This window comes from Pongo abelii, chromosome 2 (genome assembly GCF_028885655.2).
Source record: "Pongo abelii isolate AG06213 chromosome 2, NHGRI_mPonAbe1-v2.0_pri, whole genome shotgun sequence".
In the NCBI taxonomy this organism is placed as follows: domain Eukaryota; kingdom Metazoa; phylum Chordata; class Mammalia; order Primates; family Hominidae; genus Pongo; species Pongo abelii.
In genome coordinates, this window is record NC_085928.1 from 190,653,916 (window position 1) to 190,675,606 (window position 21,691).

Below are 21,691 nucleotides of genomic sequence, written 5' to 3' on the forward strand. Positions count from 1 at the left end.
TAGGGAATAATGACAAGAAAAATGTCTGTACATTTTCAATACAGATGCAATCACCCATTTTTCTGAGTATTTTCAATCCTCAGTTGGATGAATCTGCAGATGCGGAGCTTGTGGATACAGAGGGCTGACTGTGTTAGGAGACAGCCATTTATGAGGAGATGGGAACATATACCAGTTCATTACATGGTTCACCACTCCCATACTGGAGTTCATTGTTTGATTCTATGCAAGTCCCCGATAGTAAGGACATCAACAGTCTGAGAAAGCATAGGGTGCTGGTTAAGAGTACAAGCTCTTAGAATCAGATGGCCTTAATTACGTACTAACCATCTGACCCTAGTATGATGGACTCTTCCTCAGTTTCCTCATCTCTAAATGGAGATGAGGACAGTTTCTAACTTCCTGGGTTATTGTGAAGATTAAAGATGTTATTGTCAAAGCATGTGTATAACAGTGCTTGACACACAGAAGTGCCATGTAAATGTCAGCTATTATTAATTACATACATAATCGCATATTGCTAAAGAGAAAAATGTTTGATTAGATCTAATTCCATCATATGCATAAATAGATCATACATATGCAGATACCAGTTTTCCAGTTTTATACCTGTTTATATCCCTCTTCCCACCCAGAACCCAGAATAAGGTTTGTGCTCTTATTCCCTTCTTGTTTCCTAAATCTAAACTTTCCAGTTCCAAGATCTCTTTCTCTCTCTTCCTCCCTCCATCCGTTCCTCCTCTCCTCTGTCTTTCTAGTTGCCTGCATTTCTCTCAAGTATTGGGACCTAAGATTGCAGCAAGATTTCAGAAGAGGAATTTTTTGCATAAAAATGTGATTTTATAAAATTAAATTTGACAAAAAGAGCTAAAAGAATGTGATTTTCAACCTGAAGAAACTAGTTTCTATATGTAAAATGAGACGGAGTGGCATGTGAGAGGGCATACAGGATGACTTTACAATCTGCTGCTACTATTGAAAAGAGCAGCTCTTCATAATGACCAAAGGCTAACTAGCTTTAATATAATGTGTTAATTCACTTCCATTTCTATTAATTTATGTATCTCTCTGTTAAAACCAGAGTTGGAATAGGCATAAGCACTTGACAATGGTATGATGGAGGGAGCAGTCATACCATTCTCCCTTTGAACTACTTTGAACTACTACAGGGAGGAGTTCAAAGGGTGAAGAATTATAACCATCCCCACACAGCAAAACAGACACAATCCAGCCCAGGAGCAAGAAACAAAGTCATACCTCTAACATTCAATACCATTCTCATATTCTAAATAATCAAAACAATACCATATATTGAGTACCTACAATTGTGCTAAGATATAAATTGCTTCTAGTTCTCCCAAATGTCCTAAAATAATATTAATTTTTCCCCCATTTAATAGACGAGTAAACTAGAGCTCAGAAAAGTTAAAACAGCAGTAGTGGTATAGCCTTGAAATTTAAAACTAGTTCTATCTGATCCAAAAACAAGTGTTTTTTTCCACTAAACAAAGATAACCATTTTAAAATATTTCGTCAGACTACAAACCACTCCAAACCAAAATGTTGTCTTCTTAAAATAAGAAGAAAAAAAAAGTAATAGCTCTCCACCTTTTGCAGCCCTCAAGGAATTTAGGGCAATTATTTTTATAACCACCAGAGGACACATCAATAGTCTTTCCGGTGGTAAATAACAATTAGACCCTGCTGAGTTCTCACCCCATTCATGTCCATGCTCACTCTCTCACTTTTACTCTCTAGTCAAACTTTAACATAGGTTTTATATTACAAGAAACGTAATAAAATGCCTAAAGATGAAGACGTTCTAACCTTATTAACAGACTCCAATCATTTCAAATATTATAACTAAGTAAAGATTTGAATAACAACTGCTGACTCATAAAAGAGCAGTTTCTTTTTACATGGTGTTTTAAAGACAAAGGACCATCAAGTTATTTGTTATGGCAGTTAATAAATAGAAAACTAGAACTTATCAATGTTCTAAACAGTGTACTCTTGAAGAGTATTTAGAAGTCAAATGCAGGAGGGGTCAAATCCTAGCTCTCTGTGTACTAGCTGTATAACCTGGACAAATTACTTACTCTATGAAACAGATAATAGTATCTTCCTCACAAGACATTTGTAAGGATTATATGAAATAAAATACTAGAGGCATGTCATACAATATTTAGCATATACTAAATGCATCATCAATGGTAACATTACACACTAATAGTACAAAAATAAGAACATTGTTCATACATTTGTTATATATGTGTGTAGAGTGGCAGTCACCCTATCCAAAGTAGTTTTAGGAACATGTTGTCTTAAAACAGAATGACTAGGATATTTGAAACATAAAATGTATTTTGGCTAAGTTACATGAAGCTTCTTGATCTGTGTTTCCAAAAGGCCACATGTAGATTTTTTCTCTTCCAAAGACTTCTTAAGTTCAACAATTTTTGCTTCAAGGGCTTGTTTTTCTTCTGAATTAATTTCTCCCTTTAACCGTGACATTCTCCGTTCCACTTGTTGAATGTGAAAATCCTGTTACAGTTTAAAAAAAAAGTTATTACAAAGAGAAAAAAGCATTTCTATAAGTGTAAAAACAAAGTGAATACTTTCTTATGAGTTTGGACTAGGCATTATCATGTAATAAAGTCACTTTAGTCTTTCAGTAATTCAGGATAAAATCCTTTTCACTCTAAGAGGAACAAAAATAAACTATGTCTCAACAATCAAGGTACATGATAGACACAGAAATAATCTTCTGAGAATATGACAAAGTTGGGGGATGTTTATCTTACTACCATGATGGAATCTCAGTAAATTCACTGGATTTACATGAATTTGGATTTCTGAGGGCACATTATCTAAGGGATACAAAACAGGTAGTCACTCGAAAGGTTCAAATATGAACATCTAATTAATTATTCTTAATATTATACTTTAACATTTGTAATTTTTAAAAACTAAGAATATATATTAGATGAGAAAATTAAGATGTAGAGATGGAGAATATTAAGAAATTAACACAAATATATAAATAGAACAAAATAAGGAAAAACTGAAAAAAATGTTTTTACTCTATTAGCACGGGAGTGAGGGTGGTGGTGCATAACTAAGAATCAACATACAGTTTTTCTCGGTTTCAGATATCTCATGCCTTCTTTTGCTTTACTCTGGATGCAAATGTCTCAGGTTCCTTTAAAACACGGTTCTCCCTCACTAGAGTTCTCTCTCCTCTTGCCTGTTTATTGCAGATTAAGGGGAAAAAAATAGTTTTTAAGGCTCCCTCACCCTACTACTGATCTAACGTGATACTCTCACCTTCAGCACCTGTCTGTCCTCCACAAAAGTGCTTATAATTCTTTGTTTTCTTAGAACATGGCGTATCTTAACCATCACAACTGCCATAAATCAATATGGAAGATATTCATAAAAGTAACATCTACCTGACTGTACATAATTTCTTGCTGCTTCAAGGTTTCAAAATCCAGTTTTTGTAACTGATGGTTGAGACGTTTCAGAGAGGAACGAGTTCCTTCAATTTCTGATAAAACCGCTTTTTCTTTCATTGTCTCAGTCTGTAACTCCTGAGCTTTCTTAAACAGCACACCTTTTATGAGGTTCAGTTGAACATCTACTTCCTGATAATAAGAATTATAGTGATTAATGAAATTAAATATATTGAAATGTTGTATTTATATGAACATAATAATTTAGAAACTCAAATAAATTTGAACCCTCCACTATTTTAGCCCTTTAGAAGATAAAGCTCTTTTCACAATTTTAACAAGTCCCCAACATTTCTTATGGTCTACTCTATTATAGTAGACTAGGGTAGTTTTTATTCCTGTGTCATACACCTTGACCTGTCATCTTAATTTCATCCCATGCTACCCTCGCCTAGCAGTTGGCCATTCCACTGATTTCCTCAAAAAATAAAGTCCACTGGAAACACACAGCCTGTACATTCACAGAGTTTACTAAAGTCTTGAGGGTGCTATGGGGAAGAAATCACATCACCCAATCTCCCACCTTTCAAGCACTATCCAGTGGTGAGCAGGTAAATGTTTAACCATTGTCTCTCCAGGAGATGAGAGGCTAGGGGGAGAATCTGATTTCCATGGTATAAATACTCTCACTATGGCCAATTTCATGCTACTAACATGATTCCACTAAAGGCAGAGTTGGGAAGAAATTCACAGAAACAGAACATTTTGTGGTATTTCCAACGTACAGATAAAACAGACATAAGTAACCTTAAGAGTATAGAATAATAAAATATTTGGAAGTAATGAGTGCTGAGTATGTATTACTTTTTTTGTAAATGCTATTTAACTGTGAGTTTATATAATTTCATTTTTAATCATAGCTGTATTTAGGAAAATTTCTAAAAATTTAACTATTGGCGCTTGTAAGCTGGTAGGAGCTGGCCCCAGAACACTACAGGAACTACCTGTCACTCACTCATTGCCTCCAGTTGGCCTCTCTACCATGTGCAGCTCTAGGAAATAGAAATGAGTCTCCCATTCCCACTGCTCTTCTCTCAGGAAGCAAACCTGTCTTGACCTGGAAGCCTCCCAACCAATGTGTTCTAGGCTTTAAATTGATCTACCATGCCATGATCAATTGAAAATTATCATTTTTAAATGCTGAAATAATTTGCCTATGTGATCTTATACCCAAATAAGCATATTTTCCTTTAGCAACCAACAAACCTGAATATGACACAAAACAAGTCTGTGACTGGCACATTGAAATCTTTGCATAAACAAGAAATATAATCTGATATTCAGCGCATTATTTTACATAAACAATTTTCAGTGGGTTTAAGATCTTCTCAAAGATTGTCTGGCAGAGTTTTAAAGTCAATACTTAGTGGTGAATAACACAGTATATCTCCAAAAAAGATAGGGCTCGGAATTTTTCAAACAAAAACCAACAGCAATGAAAAAAACCCCAAGACTATGAACACAGCCCTGCTAAAAAACAATCAGTACACCCTGTTGCTAATATTATTAATTTTTCTAATTTAGCTAGTTCTTCAAAAATGTCTGAAGTTTTTAATTCTCTGTGATGAAAAGGTCTATTTCATATAAATTTCACAGTTTTTACAGGTTACTGATAAGTATTAATATATATCATCTGTTACCAGGGAATCATGCTGTTAGAAAAAAACACCAAAAGTTTTAAAAAAAAATGTATAATTTGAATATCATTCATGTCAAGATTGCAGCATGATTTTATTACTTAGAAATTTTACAGCACACTGAGGAAGTTGGATCCCATCCAAATATAAATGGAGCCAGATGAGATATAAGCCTTATATTGGGAGATTTTGCCACCATCTTCAACTACCCCTTTTTCAACCCCCCCAAACGAGTAAAAGCAAGAAGTAGTGTCAGGTCACACTTCTGGTTCACACTTAGAGTTCACTTTGAACTTTTCAAAGAGGAAGTGGTGTACCAGCAGCCTTTTCCAGTTCTTCGAAAATTGGCTTTAATGCCATCAAGATGCCAAAAAAGACTGAGGTAGAAGAAGGTGCCAGTAGAATTAGCAAAGTTATAGCATTTCAAAGCCCATTTACCAAAAAATTTTGCCAGATTATAAGGGGTTAAAGAGATAGTAGATGATGAAGAAGTACAAATCAGGAATGTAGATGATGATGGGAATTTGATTACAAAAAAACAGTGATAATCACGTAGAAATCAGTTGTAAAACAAAGCCACTTTTCAAACTATTTATATGCAATATACGAATAGATATATGGATGATGGCAGGGACATAGGTACAGTAGGCTTTGGGAAGGAATGGAATCCAGGGCACAGTGGGGGAGCTAGTTTTTTAAAAAGACGTCAAGCCAGGCATGGTGGCTCACACCTGTAATCCCCACTTTGGGAGGCGGAGGAGGGTAGATCACTTGAGGTCGGGAGTTTGAGGCCAGCCTGGCCAACATGGTGAAACCCCATCTCTACTAAAAATACAAAAATTAGCCAGGTGTGGTGGCACGTGCCTGTAATCCCAGCTACTCAGAAGGCTGAGGCAGGAGAATCGCTTGAACCTGTGAGGCGGAGGTTGTAGTGAGCTGAGATCATGTCACTGCACTCCAGCCTGGGGGATAGAGCGAGACTCAGTCTCAAAAAAAATAATAAAATAAAATAAAAAATAAATACAAAGACATCAAAATTAGTAACTTAAAAAGAGAGGAGGCTGGCCGCTGCAGTGGCTCACGCCTGTAATCCCAACACTTTGGGAGGCTGAGGCAAGCAGATCGAGACCAGCCTGGCCAACATGGTGAAACCCCATCTCTACTAAAAATACAAAAATTAGCCAGGCGTGGTTGCAGGCACCTGTAATCCCAACTACTCGGGAGGCTGAGGCAGGAGAATCACTTGAACTTGGGAGGCGGAGGTTGCAGTGAGCCAAGATCTCGCCATTGCACTTTAGCCTGGGCAACAAGAGCCAGACTGCATGGCAAAAAAAAAAAAAAAAAAAAAAAAGAGAGGAGACTGAGAATAACTTCAGAAGCAATGCATGAGAAGAGGTCCAAAACCAGATTATAAATGTGATCATACCAAAAAGCAGAGCTTCTTACAAGACCTCCTCGTCCTCTGATCCTGAGTCTAATTAATTCACTGTTGCTAAATTTTCTGTGATTTAAAGAAAAATTAAAACTAAACTTTACCTTCACATCTTTTTCCTCCTCCTTTACCATATCTTCCAAATTAGTAGCTTTCTCTTCTACAGACATGGTTTTCTCTGTTATCTCCTTTAATTTTGTTTGTATTATCTCATTATGATTTTTAGTTTTTTGTAACCTGAAGAGGGTTTATCACAAAAGATAGAAAACGTGCCTAAAAAGCATTTCATACAAACAAATAATAGTTTATCCTAATATTTATTTGTATAACTTGAAGGGGTTTTTTGCTGTAAACCTTTTTATTACCACTACATATTTAATAGACCATAAAAATATGGCTTCTGAGTCTTTGTGATGAAAATATGAGTAAAATTTTTTTAAGTTTAATAATGTAGTAGCTGGCCAGGCGCGGTTGCTCACGCCTGTAATCCCAGCACTTTGGGAGGCCAAGGTGGGCAGATCACAAGGTCAGGAGATGGAGACCATCCTGGCTAACATGGTGAAACCCCGTCTCTACTAAAAATACAAAAAATTAGCTGGGCCTGCTGGCAGGCACCTGTATTCCCAGCTACTCAGGAGACTGAGGCAGGAAAATGGTGTGAACCCAGGAGGCAGAGCTTGCAGTGAGCTGAGATCGCGCCACTGCACTCCAGCCTGGGCAACAAAGCAAGACTCTGTCTCAAAAAAAAAAAAAAAAAAAAAAAAAAAAAGTAGTAGCTAAAATCTTGCAGTTATTTAAACAACAAATAGTCTTAAGTATTTAATAATTTTCTAGATATAGTAAAAAATAATCATAAACATATTTAAATAGTTTTTTTCTTACCTTGCTGTTTCTTCATGCATGTCCTTCTTTATCTTGGAAATATTTTTCCTCAGAGCTTCTAAATCACTGGAAGTTCTATTCACAGTGGCTTTTAAAGAATCCAGCTATTTATTAGTTAACAGACAGAAATTATATATTTACTCTGTATCTTATAACTTATTTCATTTCTGAGTTTTATTCTGCTCACTTTAAGTTCTAACCTACATCACACCCACAAAAATAGTAGCCATTTTTTTATATTTAATATATAAACAGATTTCCATATTGATCTGATATCAAATTTTAATTGGCTTTGTTGTATAATCCTAGCAAATTATAGAGAACACATATGTGTTGAAAGTAAATACAGAAATGTCTAATATCACTAGACCTCCTCAGAAAGAGCACATCCCCAGAGTCAAGATAAGCTAATATATATGTGCTCATAAGAATCATAAGTTTAATTGGATTTGAAAAATCTCAAAAGATTCTAATACATCAGACTCCTAATAACTACATTTTACTGTTAATCAATAGTAAACTACATTTTACTATTAATCAAAATTATTAAAACAGAAAATCTAAGATACGAATTTTCTTTTTTATTAAGGATCTTTGCAAAAACCCTAAACTCTCCACCAAATACTCTCAGAACAGACAAATTCAGTAAGGTTTCTGGATACAATATCAATATACAAAACCAGTTACATTCTCTACACTTACAACAAGCAATCCAAAAAAGAAATCAAGAAAACAATCCCATTTACAATGGCATCAAAAAGAATAAAATACTTAGGAATAAATTTAACCAAGGAAGAAAAAGATCTGTACACTAAATCTACAAAACATTGATGAAAGAAATTGTAGAGGACATAAAGATATCCTGTGTTCATGGATCGGAAGAATTAATACTGTTAAAATGGTCATACTATTCAAAGCAATCTACAGATTTGTGAAAGCTGTCAAAATCAAAATGGAGTCACTTGTGTCAAACCCTGACAAAATTGAGCTGGGGAAGGCCATGACGAGAGAGTTCTCATACATATTTGCCCAATAACAAGAACTATCACAAGAGACTCTGCCAGAACCACAGCCTTGCATAAAGACCACTGCAACCTTGCACAAAACCCTTCTACAAAGATATCTGCCCAGCAACTGACTGATCAACCTTGGACTGACACTACCCTAATTGATTCCTATAGCCAAGGATTATTATTTTAAAACAACTTAGGTAAAATTACTCATTTTACCTTTAAATACTTTTGCCTTCCTTTATCTCCCTAGACATGCCTATAATCTGTCATAGCCTGTATATACTGGATTTTCAAATTCCCTGCTCATTCCTAATTAAGCTCAATATTTTTAGAGGGCCTCTGTCTGTTATTTAGGTTGACAGATTCAATACAATATCAAAATTCCAATGTCATTCTTCACCGAAACAGAAAAACAATTTTAAAATTCATATGGAACTATAAAAGATCCCAAATAGCTCAAGTAATCTTAAGCAGAAAGAACAAAGCTGGAGGCAACATACTTTTTTATTTAAAATTGTATTACAAAGCTAAACTAATCAAAACAAAATGGTGCAGTCATCCGTTGGCATCCACAGGGGATTGGTTCCAGGATCCCTCACAGATAGCAAAATCTACAGATGTGTAGGTCCCTTATATAAAATGACATGTATTTGCATATAACCTATGTACAGCCTCCTGTATACTTTAAATAATCTCTTGATTATTTTTAACACCTAATACAATGTAAATGCTATGTAAATAATTTTCATATTTTTAAAATTTGTATCCTTTTTTATTGTTATATTATTTTTATTGGGTTTCTTTTCTGAATATTTTTTATCAATTGTTGGTTGAATCTACACATGCAGAATCCATGGACAAGGAAGTCTGACTGTACTGGCCAAAAAAAAAAAACCAGACACACAGAAAAATGGAACAGAATAGAGAACCCAGAAATAAACCCATGCATATACGATCAACTAATTTTCAGTTAAGGTGTCAAGAATACACAATGGGGAAAGGAAAGTCTCTTCAATCGATGATGTTAAGAAAACTGGATAGCCACATGCAAAAAAAAAAAAAGAAAAAGAGAAAGAAATTGGGCTTTTCTCTGGTACCATATACAAAAATTAATTCAAAATGAATTAAAGACTTAAATATAAGACCTGACACTGTAAAACTTCTCAAAGAAAACATAGGAGAAAAGCTCCTTGACATTGGTATCTGTAATGATTTTTTGAATTTGACACCAAAATTACAGGCAACAAAAGCAAAAATAAACAAGCAGGACTACATCAAACTAAAAAGTTTCTTTAAGGTGAAGGAACCACCAAGAAAATGAAAAGGTAACCTACAGAATGGAAGAAAATATTTGCAAACCATTTACCTGTGATGTGAATGGCACCCCGTGGTGCTTAATCAGGGGTTTAATCAGAGTATCCCAAAAGTTCCACAAACAAAGCGACATTAAAAAAAAAAGGAAGAAAGAAAGAAGAAAAAAAAAAAACTAGAAGCAGTTTCTCCATCACAGGAAAAGCTTTATGCTTATTTTATATTTTATAGTGATTTGTCATGAACATACAAGCCAGTCTTTTTTAGTTGACATACCTCACCCTTCAGCTGAATTCTACTAGTTTCATGGTCCTGATATGCCGTTCTACATTTTAAAAGTTGACGATCAGCCACAGAAATTCTTTTCTCATATTCTGTGTTATTCCCAATCTCACTTTCCAAAAACTTGATCTTTTCTTTAACCAAATTTTCTTTTTCTCTTGTTTCCTGCTTTATCCTTGCTAATTCCTAGGATTAAAACAAATATGTTTACTTAAATATATGTTTAAACTGACAAAACTAAAAGGAATTTAGTTTCTATTTTTCTATTGTTACATTTAGTACTTATTTTACCAAAACTTCTTAGAAGACATTTTTAAATACTTTTATATTAATAAAAGCAAAATATTAGTATGTTACATATTAATGTCTATAAATTCATATTGTTAAATGCCTCTGTTTCTTTCATATATCTGGAATTTTGCTAAAGAGATGAGAAAAACGGTTATGCTTTTATATATGAAAGGTAAAACCTACAAATGTAACAGTGTTGAATATTTTTCACATGGAAAGCAGGGTTTCAATGAAGTTTTCCAAATATTTTACAGACCGGTTTTTTTTTCATGTTTTGAAAATAGCATTTTAGTTATTGGTTTCAATAGGAATGTCTTCACTCAGGCCTTTCACTGGTCATAGGGACAATAATAAATAGAATACACAAAACACTGTAACTGAAATGTGGACAAAGTACGATGGGAACAAAGAGATGATGAATTCTTTCCAAGAGGAGTCATTAATTGACATTATACTTTCCTGGCTTTCCAGGATAAGGAAGAAAAAAAAAAGAAAAAGAAGTAGAAGAAGAAAAAAGACGTGCCCAAGAGGCATCATTTGAGTCAGGCTTACAAACATGAATGGGGTTGCATAAATACTCTAATGTAGTTAAAGTGTAGGGTGGGAAGGCAGGAGTGCAAAAGGAATATATTAAGAAGGGTTGGGGTCCAGATGAAAGGGATAAAGCTGGAAAGGTAGGGTTTAGGGCCAAATTGTGAAAAAATTCAAATGTCATGTTAAAGATCAACTTTTAAGCAATGTAAAACAAAAAGATTTCAAAGCTGGGAAATAAAAAGATTAGATGTTGTTTTTACAAGCGATGCTGATGGCAATAAGTTGGATGAATTAGAAAAAAAATTACCCTAATATGTATTACTTGCATGTATTCCAAAATGAGGTCCTTCCAAACAACTAATCACAGGAGACTGGGGAAGGAGGTATGTGTTCTGAAATCAATAGGTTTTAGAAATGCTGCATGTATACATATTAGCATATTAAATGGCTACACGTCTGAGATATAACATATTTTAAAAAGGAAATTTTAAAGTTGTTTAATTTTCATGTTGTTTAATCCAATTTTTAAGTTGTTCTAAATATTTACTGTGTTCATTCACTCAAAAGACACGTCAAAACTTCCTAAGTTTAAATATTTCAGAATATGAATCCAGAGTTTCTTGCCTTATGATTTTTTCTACCACTTAATCAGATGCTTTAATTCTACTTCAACATCATACTTAATAGTGCTATTCATCATAAAGTTTTCATATAGGTAATACTAAGTAATATTTTAAAACTTCTACACTGTAATAAAAGCATGGTAGAAAAATATTTTTCCACTTCTACACATTGTTTCTTTTAAGAATACAATTTCAGGATTTTATGACCAGACCCCTGACAAGAAAACGCCGAGAAGGCAGGAATGAACTGTTTTGCAAGAAGAGGAACAAAAGAGTAAAATATCAGTTAGGAGATAAAATATGCCACCCTCAAATATGCTAACCATCGGAGGTGTTTGAACCAGAGCAACTCCATCTTGAAGAGGAGTAACGTAAAATAAGGCTGCGACCTACAGGGCTGCATTCCATTCCCAGACAGGCAATCTAAGTCACAGGATGAGATAGGAGGTTGGCTCAAGATATCATAAAGAACTTGCTGATTAAAAAAAGAACTTGCAGTAAAGAAACCAGCTAAACCACCTGCCCCCCAACCCCCCGACCAAGATGGAAAAGAGAGTGACCTCTGGTCATTTTCACTGCTTATTATATGCTAATTATGATGCATTAGTCTGCTAAAAGACACTCCCACCAGCACCACGGCAGTTTTCAAATGCCCTAGCAATGTCAGGGAGTTACCCTATATGGTCGAAAAGGGGGAGGCATGAATAATCTATCCCTTGTTTAGCATATAATCAAGAAATAACCATAAAAATGGGCAACCACCAGCCCTCAGGGCTGCTTTGCCTATGGAATAGCCATTCCTTTATTCCTTTGCTTTCTTAATGAAGCTGCTTTCACTTTTACTCTGTGGATTTACCTCAAATTCTTTCTTGCATGAGATCCACGAACACTCTTTCAGGGTCTGGATCAGGACCCCTTTCTGGTAACAGTATGAAAATAATAAAACCATAGAAATCAGAAATCCTATATATCAGGGGTTTTTAAAAAATGTGTTCTGTTTTGTTTTATTCTCAGAGAGCAGTTATCAAACACTTAGAAGCATCCTGCTGCCTAACAGAACCACCTCTTAGCACCCTCCTTAGTCTCTGACAGCACAATCAGGAGATGTCAACATGTAAGTAAGGAACCACTGTGAATGTGACCAGGGAGCTATTAGTTGTGTATTCTGCCAAATCAGCTGACCGAGTTACTTTAGCCATGGGGTTGTATGAGAAAACTGATTGTGGATACGTAATCTTGGATCTCGCACATGACTTACAGAGAGGAAGCAGTCATGACTTGAGAAAAGAATTTTTATCTGAGAATTTTACATTATCAAGCCCAGAAAGGCATTAAAATCAGACAGAAATAACATCCCACTGCACCCCTTTTATGAGCTGTGTACTCATGTCTTGATACAGCTTGCTATTGCCACAAGCAGCTATAAATTAACCTAATAATGCCTCAGCAGATACTATAACCCACACCCTGCAGCTTAACAATGTATAGCCAATCAATAGCTGATGTTATTTCAATGTAAATTCTTGATAAACAACTCAGGAACTCCCTCTTTTTTTCCCCCTTTAAAAATCAACTTGTAACTGCTGCTAATTGGAGTGTATATTTAGGGCAACTTGAATCTATACTCCCAGGTTCCCAGGAATCAATCCTCAAGCTTGGCCAAAAGAAACTCTGCTTCCATTAATTTTGCTTCAGCTTCTTCCTTGTAAGTCGACAGCTTAATGTTTGAAAGCAATGAGAAGTTAAGAAATATTAATAGCAGGCCAGGTGTGGTGGCTCACGCCTGTAATCCCAGCACTTTGGGAGGCGGGTGGATTGCCTGCGGTCAGGAGTTCGAGACCAGCCTGGCCAACATGATGAAACCCTGTCTCTACTAAAAAAAAATACAAATATTAGCTGGGCGTGGTGGTGGGAGCCCGTAATCCCAGCTACTTGGATGAGGCAGGAGAATTGCTTGAATCTGGGAGGCAGAGATTGCAGTGAGCTGAGATCACGGCATTGCACTCCAGCCTGGGCGACAAGAGTGAAACTCAGTTTCAAAAAAAAAATAGGTAGTATCAGCATTAATTAAGAGAACCTCCTTAAAAAAAAAAAAAAGAATTAAGAGAACCTCAGCCAGGTGCGGTGGCTCATGTCTGTAATCCCAGCACTTTGGGAGGCTGAGGCAGGTGGATCACGAGGTCAGGAGATCGAGACCATCCTGGCTAACACACGGTGAAACCCCGTCTCTACTAAAAATCCAAAAAAATTAGCCAGGCATGGTGGCAGGCACCTGTAGTCCCAGCTACTCAGGAGGCTGAGGCAGGAGAATGGCGTGAACCCGGGAGGTGGAGCTTGCAGTGAGTAGAGATCAGGTCACTGCACTCCAGCCTTGGTGACAGAACAAGACTCCGTCTCAAAAAAAAAAAAAAAAAAAAAGAATTAAGAGAACCTCATAGTTAAGATTGGTTCTCCTTTGTCCCTCCTAGGGAGGTATAACCAGTTTTGTTGATAAAATGTTGGTTACTTACAGAAATTGAAAATATAACAACCAAAAGTAAACCACACCCAGATACCAGAACTTAAACTCCCAGTAGCCTGAGCTGCTTGCCAAATGCCTTTCCATAGAGTAGATAGAATTTAACCCATCTTCTCACCTGACTCCGAATTCCTTCTCTTTCTCAAATCTTCCCACTTTTATTCCCCATTATTTCATTCCCTAATGATTTTCCAAAAACATTCTCCTAAATTACCACTGAAAATAACAAGAGATAACACTTGGTCTGTGTTATCAGTGCAGTATTCCCCGCTTCCAAGCCTCTATGTCATTATTGGTGTCTCAGCTTCAAAAGTGAAACTTTACTGCAGTCTAGGTTTCTTTTCTGACTCCTTGTCCCTTGGCTATTCATGGAGGTTCATTTCCCTACTGTAACTTATTGCCAAATAGCATACACATTAAATCCAAGGGACCTTGGACAGCCATGTGTAAGTCAGGGCATTGGTTTTATTGCAAGAACAGTATCTACTGACTCTCTCTTGTTCCGTAATTCTGAGATGACAGGATCCAGTGTCTGGAGTTATAATACTACACTCAAATAATCTTCATCACATTTCCAAATGGATATAGAGTCAGCTTTCAAAAATATTTACCAAAACTACTGAATATTGCTACAAAAGTGACTTTCAAATAACAATGTGATTTACATTTGGAATAATGAGTTAAATACAAAAGAGACAAATACAGTTGAACATTACAAGGACCAAACAACTACTTTACCAAAGCACAGTTATCTATGTCTCCATCCCTCTTCTGCATCTGTTCTATTGTGTTCTCCCACTGTTTAATGAGTTCTTGTCTTTCATTATGAATCTTACGAAAATCTTGTGCTGCTTTATCCAATTCTAACTGTCAAACAGAGAGCAAAGAACATTTCTGTGAATTTAAGTGGTTTTGCAAACATCACCTTGAAAATTAAGAAATAAAAATCTTCCTTAAACTAACCTGTGCGCTTATAGTCTCTGTAAGTTCGTTGTCAAGTATCTTTCTTTTCTGATTACATTCCAGAGTTAGTCTTTCTAATTGCAGAGTCAGTGCCTATGATGTAATTATATACAGATACTTATAATTCTCATTCTATTAATTTAAATGTTATTAGTGTATCTAACATTAAATAGTATTACACTATACATATACATTTATTTTATATCTAAAACAACTGTGAAATAATAAATATCTTTCTTATCTTTTAACCCCAAAAAGCTAATCTAATGTGTTTGCATATAGCTGCATAAAAACTCAATTGTTTCTAAAATGACTTTTAATATTTTTAAAGTAAATTAGAAAAAAGATTAAGTTGTAATTTGCTATTTGAAAGTTTTAAAATAATGCATTGGTATTAAATCTACCAGAAAATAGCATGTTTTATAATACTAGCTTTATTAGTATCACCAGATATAAGTAGATTTTAAGTGATTTTTATAACATAATCAATAGCACTACAGTCTCAAATCAGCAAAAACTACATGTAATATTCAAACTACATTTTAGGCAAAATAGCTAAAATATATTAAAATAGTTCTAGTGGAAAACTTTCTCTTCTGAAATGCTTTTGAGCATCCTTATAAATCAGGATATTCTTAACCTGCGGTCCATGGATCCTCAAATAATCAAAGGGAATCAGAGAATCTATGAAACAGTCAGCAATATTTTATGGGTATTTGAATATAGTCATTTTTTCTACAGAGAAGACATTTCGCTTTATTAGCTTCTCCAAGAAGCCTCTGACTCAGAAGTTTAAGAATTGCTGCCTTAAAAATCGTAAGTATAACTTTAGGTAAATAGGTTGACACACTACAGATTTAGAGAAAACCTAACAGTTACAATTTGTAATTTCTCACCCTAATTTTATTATCATCTTGTTGTGCATACTTCTGAAGAGTGAGAGCATCACTATCTTTATGAGCTGATTCTTCTAACCAGGCCTCCAATGCTTGCTGGTCCCAGTTCATTTGACATTTCAAACCATCCAGTTTTTGAGTGGCTTTAAATATGCCATTCTAATTTCCAAAGAGAGAGAGAAAAGGGGAGATTACAAAACATTACTTACTATACAGACTAAAATAAAACATACCTTTATATACTATGGAGCAAAATTAAAAATGAAGAAATCCTGTCCCTGCCTTCCAGATGTTTATAATATGCCATATTTTAATTATATAAACTATAATTATATAGCTTGTATCTTAATTCTTTCATTGTAAAATAGAGGAGAGATGACTATACAAAGTCAAGAACAGTAGTTGAGCCAAAGCTTGCTTTAAAAGGCTTTAGGCTTTAAGGTAGCTCCCTCACAGCAACTGCATTAATCATTCCACCAAAGCCACCACAAATATATATGCAATCATAGTTAAAATAATATGTTTGGTATGCTAACTCAAATCCAAGACAAGTATCCTCCAGCCCCATTTCCAACCATATTGTTTGCCCCTAAGAAGTCTCTTATAGAGAAATTTTGGAAACATTTCTAATTGAAGTAAATATAGTAAAAGAGATAAAAAAACATTTATGTACATTTAGTCACTTAATAAATCTAGATTCATAAAAAAAGAGACAACCATATAAACAAATACAAATTAATAAGTATGTAATTATATACAAAGATTACATTATAAAATATGTAAGCATAGTTCCATATGTATATACATATGTAAAGAGAAGAATCAGAATTTAGAAAGAGCTCCCAAATCAAGTAACTATAAACTAAAGAAAAGACAGAAATAGGTTAAAGTAGTTTAATGTTAGAGTCACAAAACTAATAAATCAATATGAAAGGTCAACATTTTAAATGAAATTCAAAACTAAAAGTGATTTTTTAAAATGTGGCTGTTAAAAATCTAACACTTACATATAAACCATGCCTGGTATTTTATAACAGGCAGCAAGCATGGTACTTTGCATATAGTAAGTCTCAGTAAGTAGCTGGTGAATGAATAATGGGAAAATGTACTATTCTATTATTGTTTCATTCAAATCACAGCTCCATGCGCCTTTCACTGTCCAAAAAATGCGTAAGTAAACACTAGGAAACTAATGTATGCCTTTCCCATACAAGAAAAAAAAAAAGTCAATGCTCATTTGGTGACGGAAGAATGAGCAGTAGCACAGAATTTTAAGTAATATTTCAACATATACTTCTTTATCACTTTTCTTTTCCAGTATTGAAGCCATCTCATTTTCCAGCCGTTGAATTTCATCTTTCACTCGTCCCAATTCTCTTTGAGCAATGGCCTTAAAATGTTCTTCACTTTCAGTCTCACGCTCCCTTGCTTTGCAAAGAGACTACAGAATAACACACAAGATAAAAAGGCTTTTAAAATTTTAGAAATTTTGAATAAAAATATTTATAATAATCCATTAGATTAAAACAAAGTTCCCATAAATTGCTTACATTAAGTACCACTAATTCCACTACTCTAAAATTACATTAGACTGTGATTACAATATAGTTGGTGTTGCTCACTAGTTGTAAGAAAGTCAATGAACTGTGCTAGGAGAAAATACTGTCAATAGTTTTCAGATACTACGCTGATCTAGGAAAACTAAAGAAAACCAAAGTTTTAGTTAGACTTAAACTTATTATCTACAAATAAGAAATATCCATTAAAAAACAGTTGAGAAATTACATGTTTTATATGAATTGATCACATATTCTAATTAATAGACATTATTTTTAAAAAATTAAACACCAATGGTTGTAAATATTCTCTAGAATATATTAGCATATAATCACACCTTTATGTTCAGTTTTATGTAATAAAAGAGTATGTGTTAACTAATTTTACAGTGCTTCAAGGTTATCACTTAGTATTAATTTTACAGTACTAAAGCTACCATTGTTGGAGGTTTATTATTCTTTTGTCTCTATTACTCTATTCATTTGAGGTTTGATGATAATAAGATACAACTACAGTCTCTGCCTCTCAAATCCCCAGCTCAGTAGTTTAATAACTTAAGGAAAAGTGTTGTTCCAAATAGTTTATCAATTACTCAATCATATTGAGATTCAAGAATTCTGAGTTTAAGTTTATTAAATTTGTAACTTTCTAATAAGACTTGTAAGCCATGAAATACTTACTTATCTATATTGATTATAAATAGCTTTTTAAAATATGGCACTGTTCATTTTTTTGAAACTGCATACTATTTCTCAGACAGTAGATGCACTTTAAAAAAAACTAGTTTGAGATAGAAGTTAGAAAACTCTCCAATGCTGTTTGCTGAGCTGCCTGGTTTGCTGGGCATCATTAGGGAGTGAGTTTCTATACCTGAACAGATTATGAAGCTTACTTAATCACCACAAGTTTTAATTTTTATTATATTTATGTTAACATTTCTAAGATGCCTAATGTCTTCCCCGGTTATCTGAAAGTCTCTTAAGTATAATTTAACTTTTTAATCTCAGGATTATTATTATGAATTTCAATTCTTGAACAATGCTAAGATGCCATATGTGTAGACTACTGGCCTCCACTCAAAATGGCCCCGGTGAGTTGTGCTGAAAAATTAAAAAGGAGACAGAAATTTTATTATGTATTATATTAGCTCTGTTTCTGCTTATAGCCATCATTTCTCACCACCATCATTGTACGTTTCTCAAATAACCTGCTGTCTAATACAGATTGTTTGAATAATGATTTCTCCTTTCATATGGATTAATTTTTTGTTTAAAATTGGAGCAGTCGCAGCACTTTGGGAGGCTGAGGTGGGAGGATCACCTGAGGTCAGGAGTTCGAGACCAGCCTGACCAACATGGTGAAATCCCATCTCTACCAAAAATACAAAAATTAGCTTGGCATGGTGGGTGCCTATAATCCCAGCTACTCGGGAGGCTGAGGCATGAGAATCTTTTGAACCCAGGAGGCAGAGGTTGCAGTGAGCTGAGATCACGCCACTGTACTCCAGCCTAGGAAACAGAGCGAGACTTCATCTCAAAAAAAAATTGGACCAGTAGTTAGTTCCTCTAAGCCTTTTTCTATCTACTTTCATGTTCAAGGTTATGTTCACAATAGTTTAATTATGCTAAGGTTTCCTATTATAGCTGTAAAAATCACAGATGTAAATACACTATGAGATGTTCCATGACTACACGATATAATCAACATAAATTTCAGTTACTGTACCTGTGTAATTGAGAGCTCTTGCTTAACATTTTTGAAGTGAGAAGTCATAGAATTAATTCGCTCTTCATACTCACGTAACTCATCTTGCAAGCTTGCTCTTTCATCCTTCAGCTTTGACAACTGTAAATAATAAATACTATGATTAACCAAAGTCCTGTTAAGTTTTACCATATGAAGGACCTAAAATTGAAGAAAATTAAATTTTCATTTACTTTGTCTTAGTCAATTTGGATTGCTATAACAAAAATATCATAGACCAGGTAGCTTAAACAAAATTTAATTTGATTCATGAGAAATTCCTCACAGTTCTGAAGGCTAGGAAGTCCAAGATTAAGGTGCCAACTAATGTGGTTCCTGGTGACGGCCCCCTTTCTGATTTGCAACAGATGCCTTCTTGCTGTATCTTCACATGACAGAGAAAGAGATCATCTCTCTCTTGTCTTTTCTTAAAAGGGCACCAACACCATTCATGAGGGCTCTACCTCTATGAACTGTTTACTTCTCAAAGGCTTCACCGCAAAATACCATCACATTGAGGATTGAGACCACCATATGAATTTTGGGAAGACAAAAACATTAAAAACATAGCATTTTGTTTCTTTAAATGTCCACATGAACTTCTAAAATCTACTAATTCTTTAAATATTATAAAATAGTGTTGTGATTTGGAGATTACTGTGGGAAAATTAGCACCATATTACACGGAATAGAAATCTCTCTTAGATTTGCAGCAGTAGCAGATCTACTCAAAAATGCATTTTTCATACAGCAATACTATATTTTTATAGGGCAAAAATGAGATTCTATTCCATTATTAAACCACAAGATATCTTTTTTTTTTTTTTTTTGAGATGGAGTCTTGCTCTTGTCACCCAGGCTGGAGTGCAGTGGCGTGATCTCAGCTCACTGCAACCTCTGCCTCCCGGGTTCAACCAGATTCTGCTGTCTCAGCCTCCTGAGTAGCTGGGATTACAGGTGCCCACCACTACACCTGGCTAATTTTCTTTTTTTTTTTTTTTTGGTATTTTTAGTAGAGAAGGGGTTTCACCATGTTGGCCAGGCTGGTCTCGACTTCTGATCTTAGGTGATCTGCCCGCCTCAGCCTCCCAATGTGATAGGATTACAGATATGAGCCACCACGCCCGGCCTAAACCACAGGATATCTTAAGCGAACAAGAGCATACTAACAAGATGTAACAAAAACAATGCAGGAACCATAAATTTGAATAGTCACTAGGCATCAAGCATGATTTCTTCTCCAAGAACTCCTTATCAAACCCCATTGAACTGGGCTAAGTTTAAGAGAACAGAACTGACTTTTATGTACCTAGAAATGGTTTCTTAATGTATTTGTTTACCTTTGAATTATAACTCTGACTGGAAACAAAACTGTGTAAATGTTAAACAGAATAAATCCTTGGGAAATTATAAGACAGATTCTCAGGATTATTAGAATATACTATCCCTCAAAGCAGCATATAAGGGCAACAAAATAAAGATATGCTTTCTTGAGGTCTGGAGCTACAGTCCCCAAAGTCAGGGATATCTCCTGAGGGTACACAACACAATCCACTGAAGTGTGAAAGGAAATATTAGAATTTCGATTTAAGAAAAAAATACTAATTTACTCATTTGTATGTCCTATACTAATATTAAATACATTTTTTTGCGTTTTGTGTCATTAAACTTTTAATTCCCTCTCGTTTCCTGTTCTTTTTTTAAAAAGTTATTAAAATGAGTTATTTCTTTACTTTTTGTCTTAATGATTGAATTAAAAAGGCATTTAAGGCTATATGTTTTCTTTAAATAAAATTTTTGCTGTTTCCCATGGATCTGGGCATGAAGCAGTCTCTTTTTATGTTTTCTAAAAGGTGATTTTTCCTTTTCAATTTATTTTTCATATAAGGGCCACCCAAGAATATTTCTCAGAAACCTGCCTAAGTATTTAATATGGAGGATCATTTTTAATTATTTAATAAATAATTTTAAAAAATAATTTTAAAATAATCTATTACAAATTCTATTGGCTTATTATCAAATAATGTGACCTACAAAATGTTTGTTTGTATAGCATTTTAGGGATTATAATGTTTTAATTTTGGCAAAATATACAACATAAAATTTACCATTTTAACCATTGCTATGTGTACAGTTCAGTAGCATTAAGTACATTCACACTGTTATACAACCATTACCACCAATCCATCTACAGAACTTTTTCATCTTCCCTGAACCTCTATAAGATAAACACTGACTCCCCATTCCCCGCTCCTCTCAGCCCCTGACAACCACCATTCCACTTTCCATCTCTGTGAATGCGACTACTCTAGGTACCTCATATAAATGCAGTCATGCAATATTTGGCCTTTTGTTTTTGGGTTATTCACTTAGCATAATGCTTGCAAGTTTCATCATTGACTTTTAATGCATTAAGATTTTGTTTTGGTATAGTACATGATCCACTCTTGCAAATGTTTTATGGGTATGTTTTAGGGTGCATATTCTCTATTCA

At 34.7% G+C, this 21,691-nt stretch overlaps 1 protein-coding gene across 1 annotated transcript in view; it reads right to left on the reverse strand.

Moving 5' to 3' along the window:
• The window catches only part of CCDC39 (coiled-coil domain 39 molecular ruler complex subunit), a 76,151-nt gene that overhangs the window by 41,343 nt on the left and 13,117 nt on the right, over positions 1-21,691 (reverse strand). Inside the window, exons 2-11 of the mRNA XM_002814333.4 lie at positions 19,180-19,299; positions 17,192-17,338; positions 15,898-16,056; positions 15,002-15,094; positions 14,777-14,905; positions 10,067-10,258; positions 7,467-7,570; positions 6,689-6,821; positions 3,453-3,647; positions 2,380-2,544 (exon numbers count right to left, since the gene is read on the reverse strand). Coding sequence (XP_002814379.2) covers positions 2,380-2,544; positions 3,453-3,647; positions 6,689-6,821; positions 7,467-7,570; positions 10,067-10,258; positions 14,777-14,905; positions 15,002-15,094; positions 15,898-16,056; positions 17,192-17,338; positions 19,180-19,299 — 1,437 coding nt within the window. The remainder of the gene's footprint in view (positions 1-2,379; positions 2,545-3,452; positions 3,648-6,688; positions 6,822-7,466; positions 7,571-10,066; positions 10,259-14,776; positions 14,906-15,001; positions 15,095-15,897; positions 16,057-17,191; positions 17,339-19,179; positions 19,300-21,691) is intronic.